This window comes from Fistularia commersonii, chromosome 16 (genome assembly GCF_037954325.1).
Source record: "Fistularia commersonii isolate RoL2024-O1a breed Wild chromosome 16, RoL_Fcom_v1.0, whole genome shotgun sequence".
Taxonomy (NCBI): Eukaryota; Metazoa; Chordata; class Actinopteri; order Syngnathiformes; family Fistulariidae; genus Fistularia; species Fistularia commersonii.
Genome location: NC_141299.1, coordinates 7,221,894 through 7,238,573, shown reverse-complemented (window position 1 = coordinate 7,238,573; position 16,680 = coordinate 7,221,894). Strand labels below are relative to the sequence as shown.

Below are 16,680 nucleotides of genomic sequence, written 5' to 3'. Positions count from 1 at the left end.
TGGGTGTCGGTGGTCTTATGGCAAAATAGAAGATAAGCCATACAGAAAACAATAAAAAATATTGGGGGTGCTACAGGAATAATACAGGATACTGTGTGTGCATTTAAAAGACACACACACATCCACACACAAGCACACACACACACACACACACACACACACTCATAATGACACGAACACACACAAACAAATATATAAGTTACTATGACAAAGATACCTACACACATATAGATAGGCCTACAGTATATACATGTATAGACATATGTGTCTGTGCATGTGTGTCTTTTCTTTCTGTGTGAGAGACAGATAGAGACTAAACTAAATAGCAAAAATAGGCAAACAATTCTGAAAACACACGATGCCACGGAGAACAGTCTAAAATTGAATTTAGTATAATTAATTAATATTTCAGTATAATTAAATTATACTGAAATATTAAATGGTACAAAAAGCTTATGATTAGAAACAGAATTCCATTATGGGCCGAAAATATCAGTTAGTTGATTTGTAATAAACGCATCAACAGTATAAGCCACGTGCTTATAATATGAATATCATCCGACAAACACTGAAATAATTCATTTTTTGTGTGTCTGAGTGTGATCCAGACAGTCCTCATCGCAAATCTAACCTCCTACGAGATCCTCGAGTGAGAGCGACATCTATCGGCCAGGCGGCAGAACTGCAGCTCGGGGCCTGGAAGCAGCTCTGCCGGCCTAAATCCATAAAGCCCGTTTATAACACGTTTATAACCCTGCAACTACAAATGCAGGGGAATTGCTGCCTGAGATGAAAAAGGGTCTGGATGCAATAAAGTCGTCGCAAAGTCACGCTGTAAATAAAGGTGATGGCGGAGGCCCCCGACGTTTTTTTTTTTTTTTCATTTCGTTTCAACGAAACCCGATGAATTTGCGCATTTAGGATGATTATCAGTGTCAGAAAAAAGGTCATTTGGTGATCAGAAGATTCACCAAATTTTATCGCAAATGAACAATTGCTCCTATAGTATCAATATAATCCCACAGGATGATATGGATAAAGGCGATGCAGTGGAACCCCACCGCCCCCAAATCTTTGGAGGGGGGGTCCTCTTCATCAGTAGTAGCACTTGCACCTATTGTAGTAAATAAAAACATTGTTACAAAACAAAGATTTTAGTCGGAATGGGTTACAAAAAGGGTGTTGCCTTTGACAAAACACCAGAATCATTCACGAAAAATATCAATAGTTTGAAAGGAATTGCATAGCATTATTATATTATCATTATTATTATCATCATTATTATTATTATTATTATTATTATTATTATTATTATTATTATTATTATTATTATTATTATCATTACTCAATGACAGAAATGTGCAGCAGTTCAATATGTAATATTACCAACGTCGGGGGAATAATAGAATCTGCGCTCGAATTAAAAATTGGGCTCATAGTGTTGTTAAATAATTCAAACGAACCCCTGATTTGATTGGTTTGTCTTCATCTCCGTGTTTGTGCGTGGATTGAGGTAATTAATCAAGCATTGTGTTTGAGTTGTTGGTGAGATTATTCTTTACCCCGCTCTGCAATAGAGATAACAAAAGTAGAATGCGGCGGCAATCCCGTGTTTAAAAATACATTTACCTCGAATGAAATTAGGAAATAAGAATAACGTCAGTTCTCCGCAGGGTGTAAGGATGAACCTTAGAGCCGAATATCGTTTCCTTTCAGTTTTACCGATCAATAACCATTAAGGCTTCTTTCCTTGATTCCTAAATGTAGTGAAATGTTGTCGTTTGAATCAGAGTGCATATTTTACGATGATTTAACGCCGCTTCGTTCTATTCAAACGAAATCCTCGATATGAAGGCACCATGTGACTGTATCATTATGCATGTTTGTGATTTCCCGCTTATCAGAGCTATATTTATGGCACCTGTAGAAATTCTGAAGCAAAATACTTAACAAATAATCTCTCTTAAAACCCCATTCAGCCATTTGATTTATTGACAATTATATAATCAAAACATTTTTCAGAAATTATTTTCATGTGACTTGATTCTCTTACATCTTATCATTTTTGTTTGTTTTATCTTTTTTTTACTTTCACTTTGACTCCTCTCCAATATTTGGCGAATTTGCAGTGATTTACTGACCAAACCATTAGACTAAATATTATAATCCATTCAATTTAGCACGATTTTCTACTGTTCTTTTCATTTCCTCAATTGACCATCCTTCGTAAATTTCAGTTAATGGCCTATTTTTGATTAATATGCATCATTCACCACTGTTTTACTGTATTACTGCACACGGACAGCCTTGTTTTTGTACTTGTGTGCAGTGACAGATGGAATATTGCAACTATTCAAAGGTATTTGGGAGATAAAAATAATGTATCTTACTATCTCTCTCACTCTCTTTCTCGCCCCCTCTCTCTCTCTCACACACACACACACACACACACACACACACACACACACACACACACACACACACACACACACACACACACACACACACACACACACACACACACACACACACACACACACACACAAGGGAGGTAGAAAAATCAAAAATCCCGTGCTTTAAACATCACCTTTCGCCTTAAATGAATTCCTTCCCATCAGATTCGTACGCCTGTTGTGTCGCCATGCATGAACAGACCAAGAATTGTTCCGCTCATTTGTTAAAAACTGACCAATTCAAGTGGCCACTTCTGGGAATTGTAATGATCGCCCTTCAAAAGAGGCTTGACCCGACATGGGGACAAAGGTCACAACAGGAAAACCATCAGGGAGCAAATATTTGCTCATTCCTGTCATTCCTCCACATGATGATGGAAGATAATGCAATAATTTGTATTTGTGATGATGTTTGTGCTCCTAAAGCCTCAGAACATAGCCATCCAAATATATATTACCAAAAAACAATTCCCAGAGCACGCTGTAACAACTTTGCAATGTTCAAAATGTAATACTATATCTAATTATCTCGAAGGTAGGTAAAGTACTTGCTTTCATCCCGATGTCCTGTCAGATTTGGTATTACGACTTCACATTTTCACTACCTCTCAGAGCAGTTTTAACTGAGTTACACTCAAAGCTTCTGGATACATAAGAAATACCTGTGATGTCAAATATTAATGTTCTCTTAGAGTTGCAGTAGCAGTATGTTTGACAGACAAAGAATACTGATATACTCAACATAACTAACCAAATAGCCTATAATTCAAAGGAGCACAGAGTTTGCTAAATGTTGTGAAAAAAAAGACATTGGCATCCAAGTAAAGAAAGCTATCGAATATAAAAATGGCACACATGCATGTATGTGCTCATGTGAATGACTGACACAATTTGCAGGTGCCATAACCACCATTATTCAACCATTAAGGCAAAAGAGACAGTTGGGTTCAACTGAAATTAACTTAAGGCAGAATCCGAGCGGAGGGTACAAGGCCTAACTGAAACTCACAAAAATGAGCGATAAACATAAATTAATTGATTATAACACTTTTCATTTACCTGCCAAACCATAAAAGCATTCAACTTACATGTAGCGGGTATTTGTGATGCTCAGAGTGAGGTAGAGGAGATGCTAGTTCACTCGCCACCATGTGCAAACAGACTGGGTTGTTCCTGCCTCCTATTGTTTAATTGGAAACAGGCTGAATTTTATGCTAATGAGTGCTGACATCAGTCGTAACAGCCTCCACTCCATAAAGGAGAGGAGCAAAGGGCCAAAGTCGCGCCTCTTTTCCCAGGCAATTTCGCCGGTCAAGTTCAAGCGCAGCACCAGTGGGCATGATTGTCATTCAAACCATGTTTAGGCAAATGCATAGGGGGGGAGGTGAGAGGTCTATGCACACATTTACAAAAACCTACGAAATACAGACTAATGATCAAATATCAACCGTGTCACCTGCACTAAACCATGTGTGGAAATGCATGATGGATTTTGTAATGCAAAAGCTTCTTTATAATCACTGGGCCTCCCAGTGAAAATGCACGCTCGGAGCAGCAGAAAGACAAAATAAAACTATACGAAGGCGTTTAAAGCATCCTGTCCTTTGAGTCTATTTTATGTGGTAAATTATAAAAGCTGGGGGTCGCATTACGTGATCTGTACTAACAAAAATGTGACAGAACTTTGGGAAATCTTACTTAGATTTGGCCCCACTGGCTGTTTACACATATATTTGTACTTGATATTTAAGGATGTTATATACATACAATGTGTGTGCATGCGTGGAGTGCCCAGCTGCTTCCACGAGCCAGTCAGTCATCCATGGCATCATCTAGCCACACGCTCTCTGAAACAAAATTAGTGCACATTTGCGTGATTACAGCACAACGGTGCAATGATTCATGACATCCAAATCCAGGATCTGTATGATGACAAGCCAGGAAAACAGCTTAACACCATACAGCAGGATGAGGCTGGCCTCACCCTCCCCTGAGCCTTCAAATAGATCAAACTGATCATCTATATATAATCAGTGACTATGCAGATATGAGGATTTAACAGACTGTCGGGGGGCAGTCTATGTCGTCGTAACGAAAAAGAAGAAAAGAAACTGTTGGCCTGAAAAGAAAAGAGATAACCGAGCACACAGCCGTCCCATCTACAAGATAATACATTCATGGTCAAAATCCAAAGATTTATATAGAATAAGCTGCACTGCGAGCACCCTTCTGTTAAAATATTTTCATTAGAAGAGATATTTAGATTTGTTGGCATGCAATATTTCGACACTGGTTAAGCATTTACACAGATATTTATACATTTTTGGTTTGCATTATTTACTTAAATTTGGTGGTTAGAAAGTCAGATGTGTGTCACCACTATGTAGTGATGCTTTAAATATATTCAGTGTAGACATAAAAAAGTAATCTAGAGTGAGAATAATTCTAATTGTCCCATCTTTATAAATATTTTCTCTATCAATGTCAAAGGCCCCTATTTCTTTAAAGGTATGCCTAATTCACAATTGAGCAGGTCTGGCTTTTCTAGTTCCCACAGATATCCCCTATACTGCAGCAGTTAGGAGCCAGACAAAAAGGACAAGGGCTGGGAAAAAAATTAAGGAAGAGGGTTGGGGTGCATAGTGGAGGTTTTCATTGACGCGGACCCACTGCCAAATTTGCATATATTCAAATTGTACGTGAATACCATGCATGAGGGCAAACAAAGGCAAGCCAATAGGAGGGCTGCGTCCCTGCTGTGGTCTCAGATGCAGCCGCTGGTATCCAAGCAGCACCCTGGGTGAAACACAGGGAGATGGTGTGGGAAGCAAGAGGCCCCCCAAGCCGTGTGTAGGGAGGGGAGCCACTTGTAGCCCGTGGTGAATTAGCATTTTATTTGTGTCCATTTTCTTCAGTAATTTCTGTCTTGCCACTTCAGCCACAGATGGCTATCATGGCAGAGGGATTAGCATTTGTGTCCAAGATGATAATGATGGAAGTGTTTTTTCACTCAGACAGAGACATTTCTTCTCACAGTTTGACTAACATCTGTGATTGTTAGTCAAATGAACAGAATATTCAAGTATTTTATTGTTGTTGTTCTACGTTACTGATCAATGGCAAAGGTTGGCTTTAAAACGCATTATGCTATGGATATAAATATTGCACAGTCTGCTCTGTATTCGCAAAAAAAGGGGATATAATATTATGTATTTGCTTTTATCTGTCTATACAGGGTTTATCTTCAGTGGCAACAAGAAGTGGAGGAACAAGCACCTTTATTTATTCAAAGTTAATATGCAAATGGAAAACTATAATTAAAATATTTTCACAGCATTTCTCTTGCTCAAACTCTTCCAACTGAATTGCCTCGGGGCATAGACTGCAGTAACATCAACAGTACTCATAAAAGCCAAACAACCTCACATTTTTAATATTGAAATGGACAATTAATTTGATGTAATTTATGTTTACAGACAGCAGCTTGGGCCTGTGGTGTGTGGATGGTCACCAGAGATTCTGTTCCTTTTTCACACAAAGCCACATTTGCTCAAACAGCTCTCATTGAAACGTCACGCATTTGTGCACAAATGCACAGGCCAGAGTCTCAGACACATCTTCTGCAGAAGGGGTGCCACCAATTAGCACAAAGTGGGAATTCAATCGACTTGGCAGACCACCCAAATGACATGAACACACATGCTAAACACAGATTTGAATACTGTGAATGCTTTGAGTAAAGATCCTCAGAGGGCATGCTGTTGGGAGCACTGTGCACTATAGGAGGCATGGAGGCCTCTGCTCACAGAGGATGAGCTGACATTTTAATGCACGCACAGGGCAGTATGGTTGGGTGTTTCCATGTGTGTGTGCTTCATAACAATCATTCTTGTCCTGAGTGACCAAGCATACTGCACAGGAGACATGTAGCAGAGCTCCCACAGGTGTTGTCTTATTTACACAAAACACTTCATGGCTGATAATAATCTCAGACTTGTATGTTATGATACATCAGTAACTGATACAAGTTAAATTTGTCTACAGGTTGAAAGACTTACACATTCAGATTATGAATTATTATATCAACGCTCCTTTGAGTTTTAACCGCCCCACACCTTATGCCTCTGTCCGTATGCACTAATGCCAAAGCAGAGTAAGAAAAGCATATCTGAGACTTTAAGCTCTGCAATTTGCATAATGTTTGTTTTTATCCAATGACATGTTAAGACACATGATTGTGGGGGCATGAACCACTGAGATTATCATTAGAAGGATTTTACTGAGGTGCACTGGGGGTATTGAAGAAGAACAAGGAAGATGTACGTTCCCATTTTAATTAGAGATGAGCTGAAGGGCCTTCCTTTTTGCATGTTTTCAATTTCTCTTGGTCTTTCATATTCAAAACAGACTGTGCTGTGTTAAAACACAGATGTGTTCATTTTGTATAACCGCTTTCCAAGAGTATGAAATAAAGATATTTTTGAAATGTATTTTAAATTACAACATCTGTTCCTCTATGACTTTTATGATCCCTTCTAAGACACGAGAATAAGATCATTCAATATTTTCTGGAGATATTTTATTTCCCTCAAAAGCTTTGCTCATTCAACTTTCAACATGTTTTGTAAATGTTTTCACCTCAAATGATGTGCTTTAATCATTTTCAAGGATCCTACAAACTCACCTACATTTTCCATGTAAAACATTGACTTAAGTTTTCATGACGGCAAACACATGACAGTACCTATGGATCTGTCAAAGGCTGATGCCATCCCATAACATTAGTTGATTGATAAACATGACAGGCTGCATGATATTGAAATACCTGATCCATATTGTCCTCAGAGAATTACAATCACACATAAGTCCATACATATTCACAAGTTTTAAACTGCCAAACCTTAGGGCAGTGAGGCGCACGAGGTAGAGAAATCGTCTGTGGAACCGAACATTCGTGGTTTGAGTCCTCCTAGTGTGTTGAAGTGTTTTTGAGCAAGACACTGAACCCCTAACTGCTCCCCTGCCGCTGGTCAATGGCAGCCTACTGCTCATGGTTCATCCATGATGGCCTGATTGCGGAGAATGAATTTCCCTGCGGGGATTGACAAAGGACTAATGATTAACTACTTAAATTCTCCCTTAAACAAAGTAAGTTTATGTTTCTTGTTGCCATTTAATCTGACATGATGCATAATTTTGCCTTTTTCTGCATAGTTAAGTAAACAGAATCAAAATTTCAGTGGATGTAGGGGGAGCTTTTTAAAATAAATTGTAAAGTTACAATCAAAAATGAACTTTTACGATATAAAGAACATGCGCAGAGGTGTTAAAGACTTTGTGCCTAGTGACAATAAATTGCATCATTCACCATAAACCCTATGATTTGAGACATGACAAGCAAGCACATGTACGAGTCATTCTGAGAATCTGTACCAGTTTGATCCTCTGAAGCTTGAGAAGAGAATCATCAAAAATGCAATGTATTAAATGCTATGAGAACTGGCCTTATCAGATTCAGCAAATGTGGCATAATGTGATTTAATGTGATTTCTGCTTTTTGTTTAGATCCAGTGCAGAGAATCATACTTTTTGTGGGTAGGCAATAAATTATGAGGGGACTCCTATGCTGAGTAAGAAAAAAGGCTATCATAATGTCATAGACATCATCTTAAAGATATGTATTACATTCACAGACCCTATACAGAAAGCTATGTTCTCTGCTGCTGTGGAAATTCTGCCAGAAAAAAATGATAAAATTTGCCACAGCATTAAAAATGTGTCTGAGAAGGTTGACGTCTCCTTATTTCATTAGACAATTTTGTAATAAACATACCAAATCAACATGCTTCAAGAATCATATCGTGATATCATGGAAACACAACTTACCCACTACAGCTTTGAGTGCAGCTTGAGGTCTTATTTGTCCATTCCTCATGATTTGGGACCATGCAGGCAGAACTGATACTCATACAGTATTAAAAAAAAAACTTCTATCTATGTGACTTTTGCTCAAGTTTATCAGGAGCAACAAAGCCACAACAAAAAAAGGCACCGTGAAGATTTCGATACACTGTGGCTGTATTTCCATCACATTTCTTACAGCCGTGGACACGGGTACTTCATATACGGATGAAAATATTAATTCTAATATGTCAGGAATGTGAAACAATACCTTAAAAAGCTGGCTTCTCTCTATTTGTAGATGCCAGATGTTGAACATATTTGCAAATGTTTGCATATTTAATCATTTTGAGATTGTGACGTGACGTTTAGACGACACCTCACTGCATTTGCAGCGTCTGGCCGTAATTGGAAATTACACACTTTCTGCGAGTAATAGAAGGCAACACTACATCCGGGTACTCCCTCTGTAGAGGGCAGCATTTCCTGTGAGTGCGACCGGAAATCCTTTAGAAGAAGAAGCTTTACATGTGAGTTCCTCAGCTGTCTACCCTGTTTGCTGAGGAGATACTGCAGGTTATCTCAACCTTGTCTGTCAGAGGAAAAGATGGTAACTCCTTTTACAGTTTCTGTTTTATTCATAATATACTACCGCACAGTTGCCACGGCACCTCGGTCTGCTTGCGATAGTTGCTAAAAGAGGTACTTTGCTAATGCTATCTATAGCTAGCAGTTGCAGAAGCACCATTGACAGCTGCTGAAGTCGATCTATATTTAGCATGATGGCCATTCGCCAACTTTCATTCATTTTGCTTTGCCTTTCAGCGTATCCTACTTTTAGCTTGTTGATTGACCCCTCTTTTTCGCAGGTTGTGGGCTGGATTTGTAAAATAACTAGTGTAGTTAAAAAAAAACTTGAAACCTTATCAAAGGACTACTGAACCTGCATGGAAATACTCGTTCACTGTTGTGGTTGCAGGGTCGACATTGTCGAAGTCTAATGATTGTCAAACATGAAATAGTCTTAAGACCTTTTATTTATGCCTTTTGTCCTGACAGGCGCTGATGGGAATTCAGCTGGTGGTCAGTCTGCTGACTGCCAGCATTATGCAGAGAATGGCTCCACACTGTTCTTTTGCACGCTGGCTTCTTTGCAATGGAAGGTAATTCCACATACTCCTGTCAGGATTATAAACATTTGGTGATACCCGAAGTAGGTACTCACATGTTGGTTTCATCCTGTTCAGTTTGTTCCGGTTCAAACACCCATCAGAAGGAGAGTTGTGCGCGCTTGCAGGAAAGCAGATGCCCAAGCTAAACAGGAGAGACAGGTGGGGGGTGGTGTTACAAGATAGCATTTCACAACAATGGCAAAATTATAAATGAACCCCCGTCCCGCAACACACTATACCCCTGCTCTGTGACATATAATATTGATTTTGCATTTTCTTGCATTACTTGCAGGAGACAAAATGGAGAAAATAAGCCTCTTACTGTGCCTAAGGACATCGACCTTCACTTGGAGAAAGCGCCCGTCAATGCCATTGATGCCCTTGGTAATACAAACATTGCTCTCTCCATATCATAGTAATATAACAAGTACAAATACTACTCCAAGTAGAGTGGTTAATTTAGAGCAGGTAGTTTAGATAGTTTCATACTTTTGATTTATTATTTTATAATCATTAATACAAAATAAAGTTCAGTGATTCTTTGCTGATTTTAGAGAAAATCTTTATTTCATGTAGGGTTTTTGATATTACTGTTATATTATTTATTTTTTAAAATTTGCATATTTGTTCTTTACGTTTATTAACTAAATTAAAGACTTGTTACCCAACTTTGTCTCACTCTTTGATGCACGAATAACATTTCCATCCTTGTTTCTGTCCTCAGTGCTGCGTTTTTTCCTGGAGTACCAGTGGCTGATAGATTTTGCAGTCTATGCATCAGGCGTCTTCATTTTTACTGAGTGTTACTACAGTGTGGTAGATGCGAGCAAAGAAGTTAATATCGGAGCCATTTGGTGTGTCTTGACTGTTCTCTTCAGTCTGTATCCTTTCAGCTTTAAATACCACAGCACAAATGTTTCCTATATATCAATTAACTATTAAAAATTGTGAATGTATTTTAAAATGACAGGGGTAAACAGTGATAACTCAGTTCACCTTCAATAATAATGAATATTCTTGTATTTTTATTTTGATTATAAGTTTCACAACTCAAAAAAAGGTAAAAAGTTAAGTTTCATGATGATCAGGTCATCTTTAAGCCCACTTAATTGGGCATCCGCAGCTGTCACTTTCATTGGCTGGAAATGATAGTCATGTTCCTATATTTTTCTTGGTTTATTTATAACATCTTATTTATTTTTCCCCTGGTTTGCAATTTTCATTTTAAAATGTGGAAAACTCCAGATCAAATGCTATCATTAATGATGTTTGAGGGAAGTGGTGAAGAAGAATTGGCCTTTTCAAAAACAGAAAAAAAAAAAAAAAGTTATGTATTTTTTCCATTTAACCTAAAGTTTTCAGAAAAGCTCTCCATACGCTTATGAGCTACTACTTCTGCTCTGAGGAGGGCGGTGAGCGCTCTGTTTGCCTTGCATTTGGCTTCTTGTCTTTGCTTGTGGCCATGCTCGTGCTGGTGGTCCGGGAGGACTACCTGGAGTTTGGCTTGGAGTCGGGCTTTGCCAGCCTGTTTGACAACTTAGAAATCTTTGCCAAACAGCAGGGCTACGCCCAATGGTCGTAAGTATCAAAGAAAGTTTTTAATTGAATACTGCATTGTTGTCTTACATAAATATGGTTAGACTCTGTTCAACAAATTCACAAAATAACACTATCTCGGTTAAGTGCCTTCTATAACCAAGTAACAGACCTGAGAAATATTAATTTACTCATTTCAGAATCCCAGTGACTAAACTGACGGTTAAGCTTGGACTGGCTGCTATCTGCGCCTACATCGGTGCCCTCCTGGCCTTCCCTGGACTGCGGCTTGCTCAGACTCATCTTGATTCTGTACAGATGAACTCCGGCCGCCCGCTTATCCAGTATGTGTGGGTTTAGTTTTACACCATAGAAAGTTTATCAGTCATATTTATGTATATTTCATATCATATCGTATCATATCATGGTATCTTCTAACTCAGATGCCAGATGCAAGTAGCCTGACAGTGGCTTAATCTAAATTTCTATCACATTGTCTTCTGACCCATTTAAGTAAACAGTTTTAGAGTGTTTAGCTCCTAATTCTTAAATTTGAATTGTTCTTTTAATATTCTTTTATCCAGATATCTATAATAAAGCTTATAACATATTTTAACCAGGAAAATTAATCTCGAAGTAGAAAAAAGTAAATCGTGTTTTTTTAAGGGATATTTTTGGATTTATTGCACAGCTCCAGTTTTTGCCTTAGCTATAATGAGTAATAAAGAATTTGTTCTTTCAGGATCCTGCTACACATTAGCTTTCTGTCTCCAGTCATTGTGCTGATTCTGTGGGTGAAACCCATTGCCAGAGACTTCCTTGCAAATGCACCCCTTGGGAAAACATCTGTCACACTGTAGGTGCATATACTGACTTAACTCAGTCATTTCAAGAAAAGATATTCAGAGATAACAAATGCCACGACATCTTCCCGCATCAGTTTTTTTTTTCTTGATTTTGACTGTTCTTTTGCAGAGTACCCAGTGCAGCATTTGACAGCATGCGCCTTTGGATTATTGTGGGTCTATGTGTGCTGCGGCTAGCACTGACGCGTTACCATCTACAGGCCTATCTCAACCTGGCTCAGAAGTGGGTGGAGCAAATGAAAAAGGAGGCTGGACGAATAGCTGCCATTGACATTCAAAGGAAGGTCTGATATTCTAACGATGTGGTGTGAGTGTGTTCATGCAAAAGCTTGTGTGTGTGCGAGAGAGAGAACGATTGTATTGGTAGAAATAAACTAAAATTTAACACAACTGCCTTTTTTTTCAGGTCACACGTGTGTTTTGCTACCTGACTGTAGTAACTCTCCAGTATCTAATTCCTATTCTGCTAATCCTATTCTCCACACTGGCGCTCAAAGCCCTGGGTAAGTTTTAAAAAAACTCATCAGTATAAACACATTTATATTTAACATTTGGATACTTTTATAATGGAGACAGTGATTGAAGATAAACTGCTGTCAAATGATTTCCATGTTTTAACCGTTAAGCAGCATGTGGTTTTTGTCATGGTGCTGACAATGAACACAAAGTAGTAGTGCAGATTGTTCTCTTGCATTCTCTGGTGCCCAATTTTACTACCATTAATGTTCAAGACAACTAATTTCCCTCTGCACTGCACATTCGAATGACCATCTTAATCAGACAGACACACAATGAACAGCAGGGTCGAAAAGGCTCACTGGAATTTCCTATTCCCTCAAATTCAGTGTTTGATATACCCATTTGCTCTTCTAACCATCCAGGGGACTTCTCCTGGTCGACAGATGAAAGGGTGACCCCAGCACTGGTCATGCCAACAGCAACCCCCGTGCTGCCCGGCAGTCTTGATGAAGATGAAGAGGGGATGGAGGACATGGAGGAAGACATTGAGGCCACAGTAGCACGTCTTTCTGAGACCTTCACTGCTCTGCGGTCCGTACTCACTCCAATCTTCTTCAGGGGGTTCTTTGCCTTCCTCACCTGGTGGGTGGCCGCTTGCCAGGTAATCAGCTCTCTGTTTGGCATCTACTTCCACCAGTACCTTATGCAAAACTAATTGAAGAAAACAGCTGGAAATGGGACTGGAGAAGCACAGGATGCCTCAGACACTACATTGGAAATGTCATTTAACCATTATGACTACGAACAGACTGACTGCACTGAAGTTTTGGATGCAACAGAAGATTTAATTCAAGAGTGTCAAGAGTTAATGGGTGATAGATGCTGTCTGCTGGGATTTTCCCCCATGACTATGAGACCAGCAGGTTTCTGGTATCATTACCTTTAATGAACAGAGACAACATGTCATCTTCCACTGTCTTAGGCCAAACAATTTTAGACAAGACTTTTGCATGTTCAGGGGCCTTTGTTTATGAATGAAAGTAAAGCGTGTGACACTTTGCTAAACAAACTTTGATATTTCAAAGAGGCACAGGAGACCCTGCTGTCTTCCAGAGTATCTGATCAGTGTGTCTGAACTTTTTAGAGAAAAAGGACATTTGCAGAAGGTGAGATGGTGAATTGAAACTGAATTGCATAATGTCACTCTCAATCTAGCTTCATATAAAACATCAAATATAGGTCTGCATTATTAGAAGCACACACTCAGTGCTGCATGCACTGGTGCCTGCAGTAAGCCATGACTTTTCAAGAAGCTTTTACTTTAAATCTTAAGGTAACCCATATCAAATAATTCGAAACTTCAGTATCTTAGTGCTTTTACTTTGTAATCCTTCCACCATAGCGCTGAGGTTAGGACCGTTAACTTTTTATCTGGTCAGTATTTTATGCCAAATCAACTGCTTTATCAAATGTCAGTAGTTGTTAACAATATCCTTTTGTCATTTGCGTATCATATTGACCTATTATTTTATTTCATTGTTTTTGTATTTGTCAAACCGCTGCAGTAAAAATGACTAAGCTGTGCTGCCCACAAAGCGCAGTGGAGATTCAACTGATGTTAACTGTCCACTCCAGTCTCCTGTCACATCTCGCACGTAAATAGTGAATTTCAGTTACAGGTGTTTTGTCATCATCATAATCCATGTCATTATCTTTTGATCATAGTGCAAACAAAGCCCGTGTTGAATACATGGATATCTCACCCTCACCTGTCAGACTTCCTTCCTCAAATGTCAGGATGCCACGGATTGCTGCCACAATTTTGTTAGTCTGATTGTTGCAGTGTTACATGTGTGTAATGATGCATAATTCTATTGTCCTTTCTCTCCTTTTCCGTCCTCGTGATTGGTGAGGAATCATCGGTTAGCAGATTCATGTTTGCCAATGAATATTTTCAAACATGGTTTTATCATCTTTGAGCGTTCTCCAAATGTGCTCCTTTCCCAGTGGCCTGTGATTTTAAAGTGTAGGACATGGCAGTGCATTGTGTTCTATAAGAATATTTTTATATATATAAGCATCCTGTTTTTTTTGTTTGAATGTATCATTTGACCATAATGGAATGCATAATTTAATAAATGAGGTCCCATATCAATCAGAATTACTCCTAACAAAACAGAACATTGTTAAATGCTGCTTAGTGGAACTAGTATAGCTAGTTACAAAACTTCTAAGATGGATTTGTTCTTAACTCAGCTGACTGCGTAACAGTCAGAACTGTGGTTTTTGGGTTTTTTCTTAAATGTTTAAGTGCCTATGAGCTCAGGGAATAAATCTACTTCCACATCAGTATTTAGAAACACAGCTGATGGTTTCTTTGATGCATTATTATTCAAATCTGTTTTAAATTCAGACACTCCTGAGCTGTAGTTTTAGTTGCAATGTCTTAATTCAAAGTTTTCGTTGCTAGTCATTTATGTACGTATTAGATATAGCAAGAAATAAATTCCATCAGTTTTGATTGAATGAATATAATTTATTTATTTATAAGTTGCCTCAAGTTGCTTCTTGAGTAATGATACAGATGCTGCAATTTCAATATTATTTTCATTTGTTTTGTTGTGTCATGTATTTAGTATATTTTAATTCAATGCTCTTACATCAGTATAGTGTGTTTTTTGGTGTGATTTAATAAAAAATAAAGAAAAGACTCAAGATCCTACCTCATTTGCTCTCCTCTTGGGAGTGTGCAAGCAAGATGGCACCACCATACACTACACACACACACACACATATCCATATATATATATATATATATGTATATATATATCTACATAGATATATGTATATAGAGAGAGAAATATATGAATAAATTGTGCGCTGCTGTTTGAAGAATCTCAAGCTACAAAAATGATTCCAGAAATCTATTCTGGACAGTTGAGCCTTGCCTTTACCTCACTCTGAAAGATAGATGACTGGAAGAGGCAGGATTTCACACAATTTGACTATTTTTAATGATGTTGTCCAGTGGAAATGTAGGTTCCCAGTCAGATGATTTTGATTTATTTTTAAAATCCGATGTAACTTTTTTGATAGATTAAAATAATAACTATATTCTATGGTAAATTTATTTTCTTTTTGATAAAAAGGTTTAAGTACAGCCTCTCAAAGCCTTTTGAATTGTTTGAGAAGTATTTGATTGACAGTAGTTATCGTTACTGAATCAACACTGACAGAGGTTCTATTTTATAATTGCATTTCTAAAATAGCAACTTTTAAATTGCTTGGATGTTTGAGTTATTTTTTATGGCTCATTTATCTAACTGTGGTTACCATAGCCTAAGCACTCTTCTCAAGTTTTATTTATTTATTTTTCAATGGAAATTTCAATGCTTTGTACACATGACAAGTTCCTTTTTAATGATTTGATGGATTCGCACTGATTTCTGCCAAGATTATGTCACTTGTGGAAAAACATACTCAGTTGGTTTTAGATGTAATGGGGATACAAATTGTCAATCTAATGTAGCAACCTTGACTGAAAAGTGTGTTCTTCTCCTCTTTAAAGATAATTGAGCAGCCTCTTGAAAGTCCCACATTTGAAGCAACATCCTCACCCAGCTTGACCAGTCAAGCTGTGTTCCTCTCTGAGCCGCTGACAGGTCCGGGATGTCGTCCAGTCTAATGAAGTGAAAGGTGACAGAGTTGACATATCTATGTAATCATATTAATTTTTCCCTCTGCTGTAGGCTGCAGATTGCAGGCCCCCAACACTCTGCTCTCTTGACTACGGCAGGCCAAGTCAGGGACCCGTGGCTTGCTGCAGTTGCTATAGAAACCTAAAAATGTGTGTGTGTGTGTGTGTGTGTGTGTATGTGCAAGCACGCGCACACGCACAAGACCCAGACATGTCCTACCCGACTGATCTCAAGGGAGCAGACCAGACATGACCCCAGTCAGAGTGTTTTTTTCATTTAGGGAGGCCAGACGACAGAGGTGGACCGGCGAGGCAGGGCCTGACTACTCTGTGTTCTCCTTTGGCTTTTAGTTGAAATAGTAAGACAAACGCTTCACAAGGGTAGCATAAGAAAATTTCTGGGCTTAGTTAGTGTGAGACAACCAGCTGTGGAAATGAGCCTTTTTGTACTGAATGAATTATTTGAAGACATAAAGGTCTCCAGGCTTTTTAAGTGGTCCCGTCTTGTTCTTTGTGTTGGGCGGCTACATGGTGAGTTGCCTGACAGGGGCAGACATGATAATGAGGGAGTCTGTGTGTTCAAAAGATGGAACAGA

General features: G+C 38.5%; 1 protein-coding gene across 1 annotated transcript; it reads left to right on the top strand.

The window, feature by feature from the left end:
• The first annotated feature begins 8,858 nt into the window (after positions 1–8,858).
• On the top strand, positions 8,859–15,095 carry tmem161a (transmembrane protein 161A). Its single transcript, XM_086162258.1, has 11 exons — positions 8,859–8,964; positions 9,414–9,517; positions 9,602–9,685; positions 9,819–9,910; positions 10,251–10,407; positions 10,889–11,104; positions 11,263–11,406; positions 11,805–11,918; positions 12,038–12,212; positions 12,335–12,431; positions 12,810–15,095. The coding sequence occupies exons 1-11, from the start codon at positions 8,962–8,964 to the stop codon at positions 13,100–13,102; spliced, it is 1,479 nt and encodes a 492-aa protein (XP_086018384.1). The 5' UTR covers positions 8,859–8,961; the 3' UTR covers positions 13,103–15,095.
• Positions 15,096–16,680: the final 1,585 nt, after the last annotated feature.

Bases quoted from the DNA above. Each gene is read 5' to 3' on its own strand.
- tmem161a (XM_086162258.1), top strand. The intron at 9,518-9,601 runs GTAATTCCACAT...CATCCTGTTCAG, and splicing joins TGGCTTCTTTGCAATGGAAG to TTTGTTCCGGTTCAAACACC. The intron at 9,686-9,818 runs GTGGGGGGTGGT...CATTACTTGCAG, and splicing joins AAGCTAAACAGGAGAGACAG to GAGACAAAATGGAGAAAATA.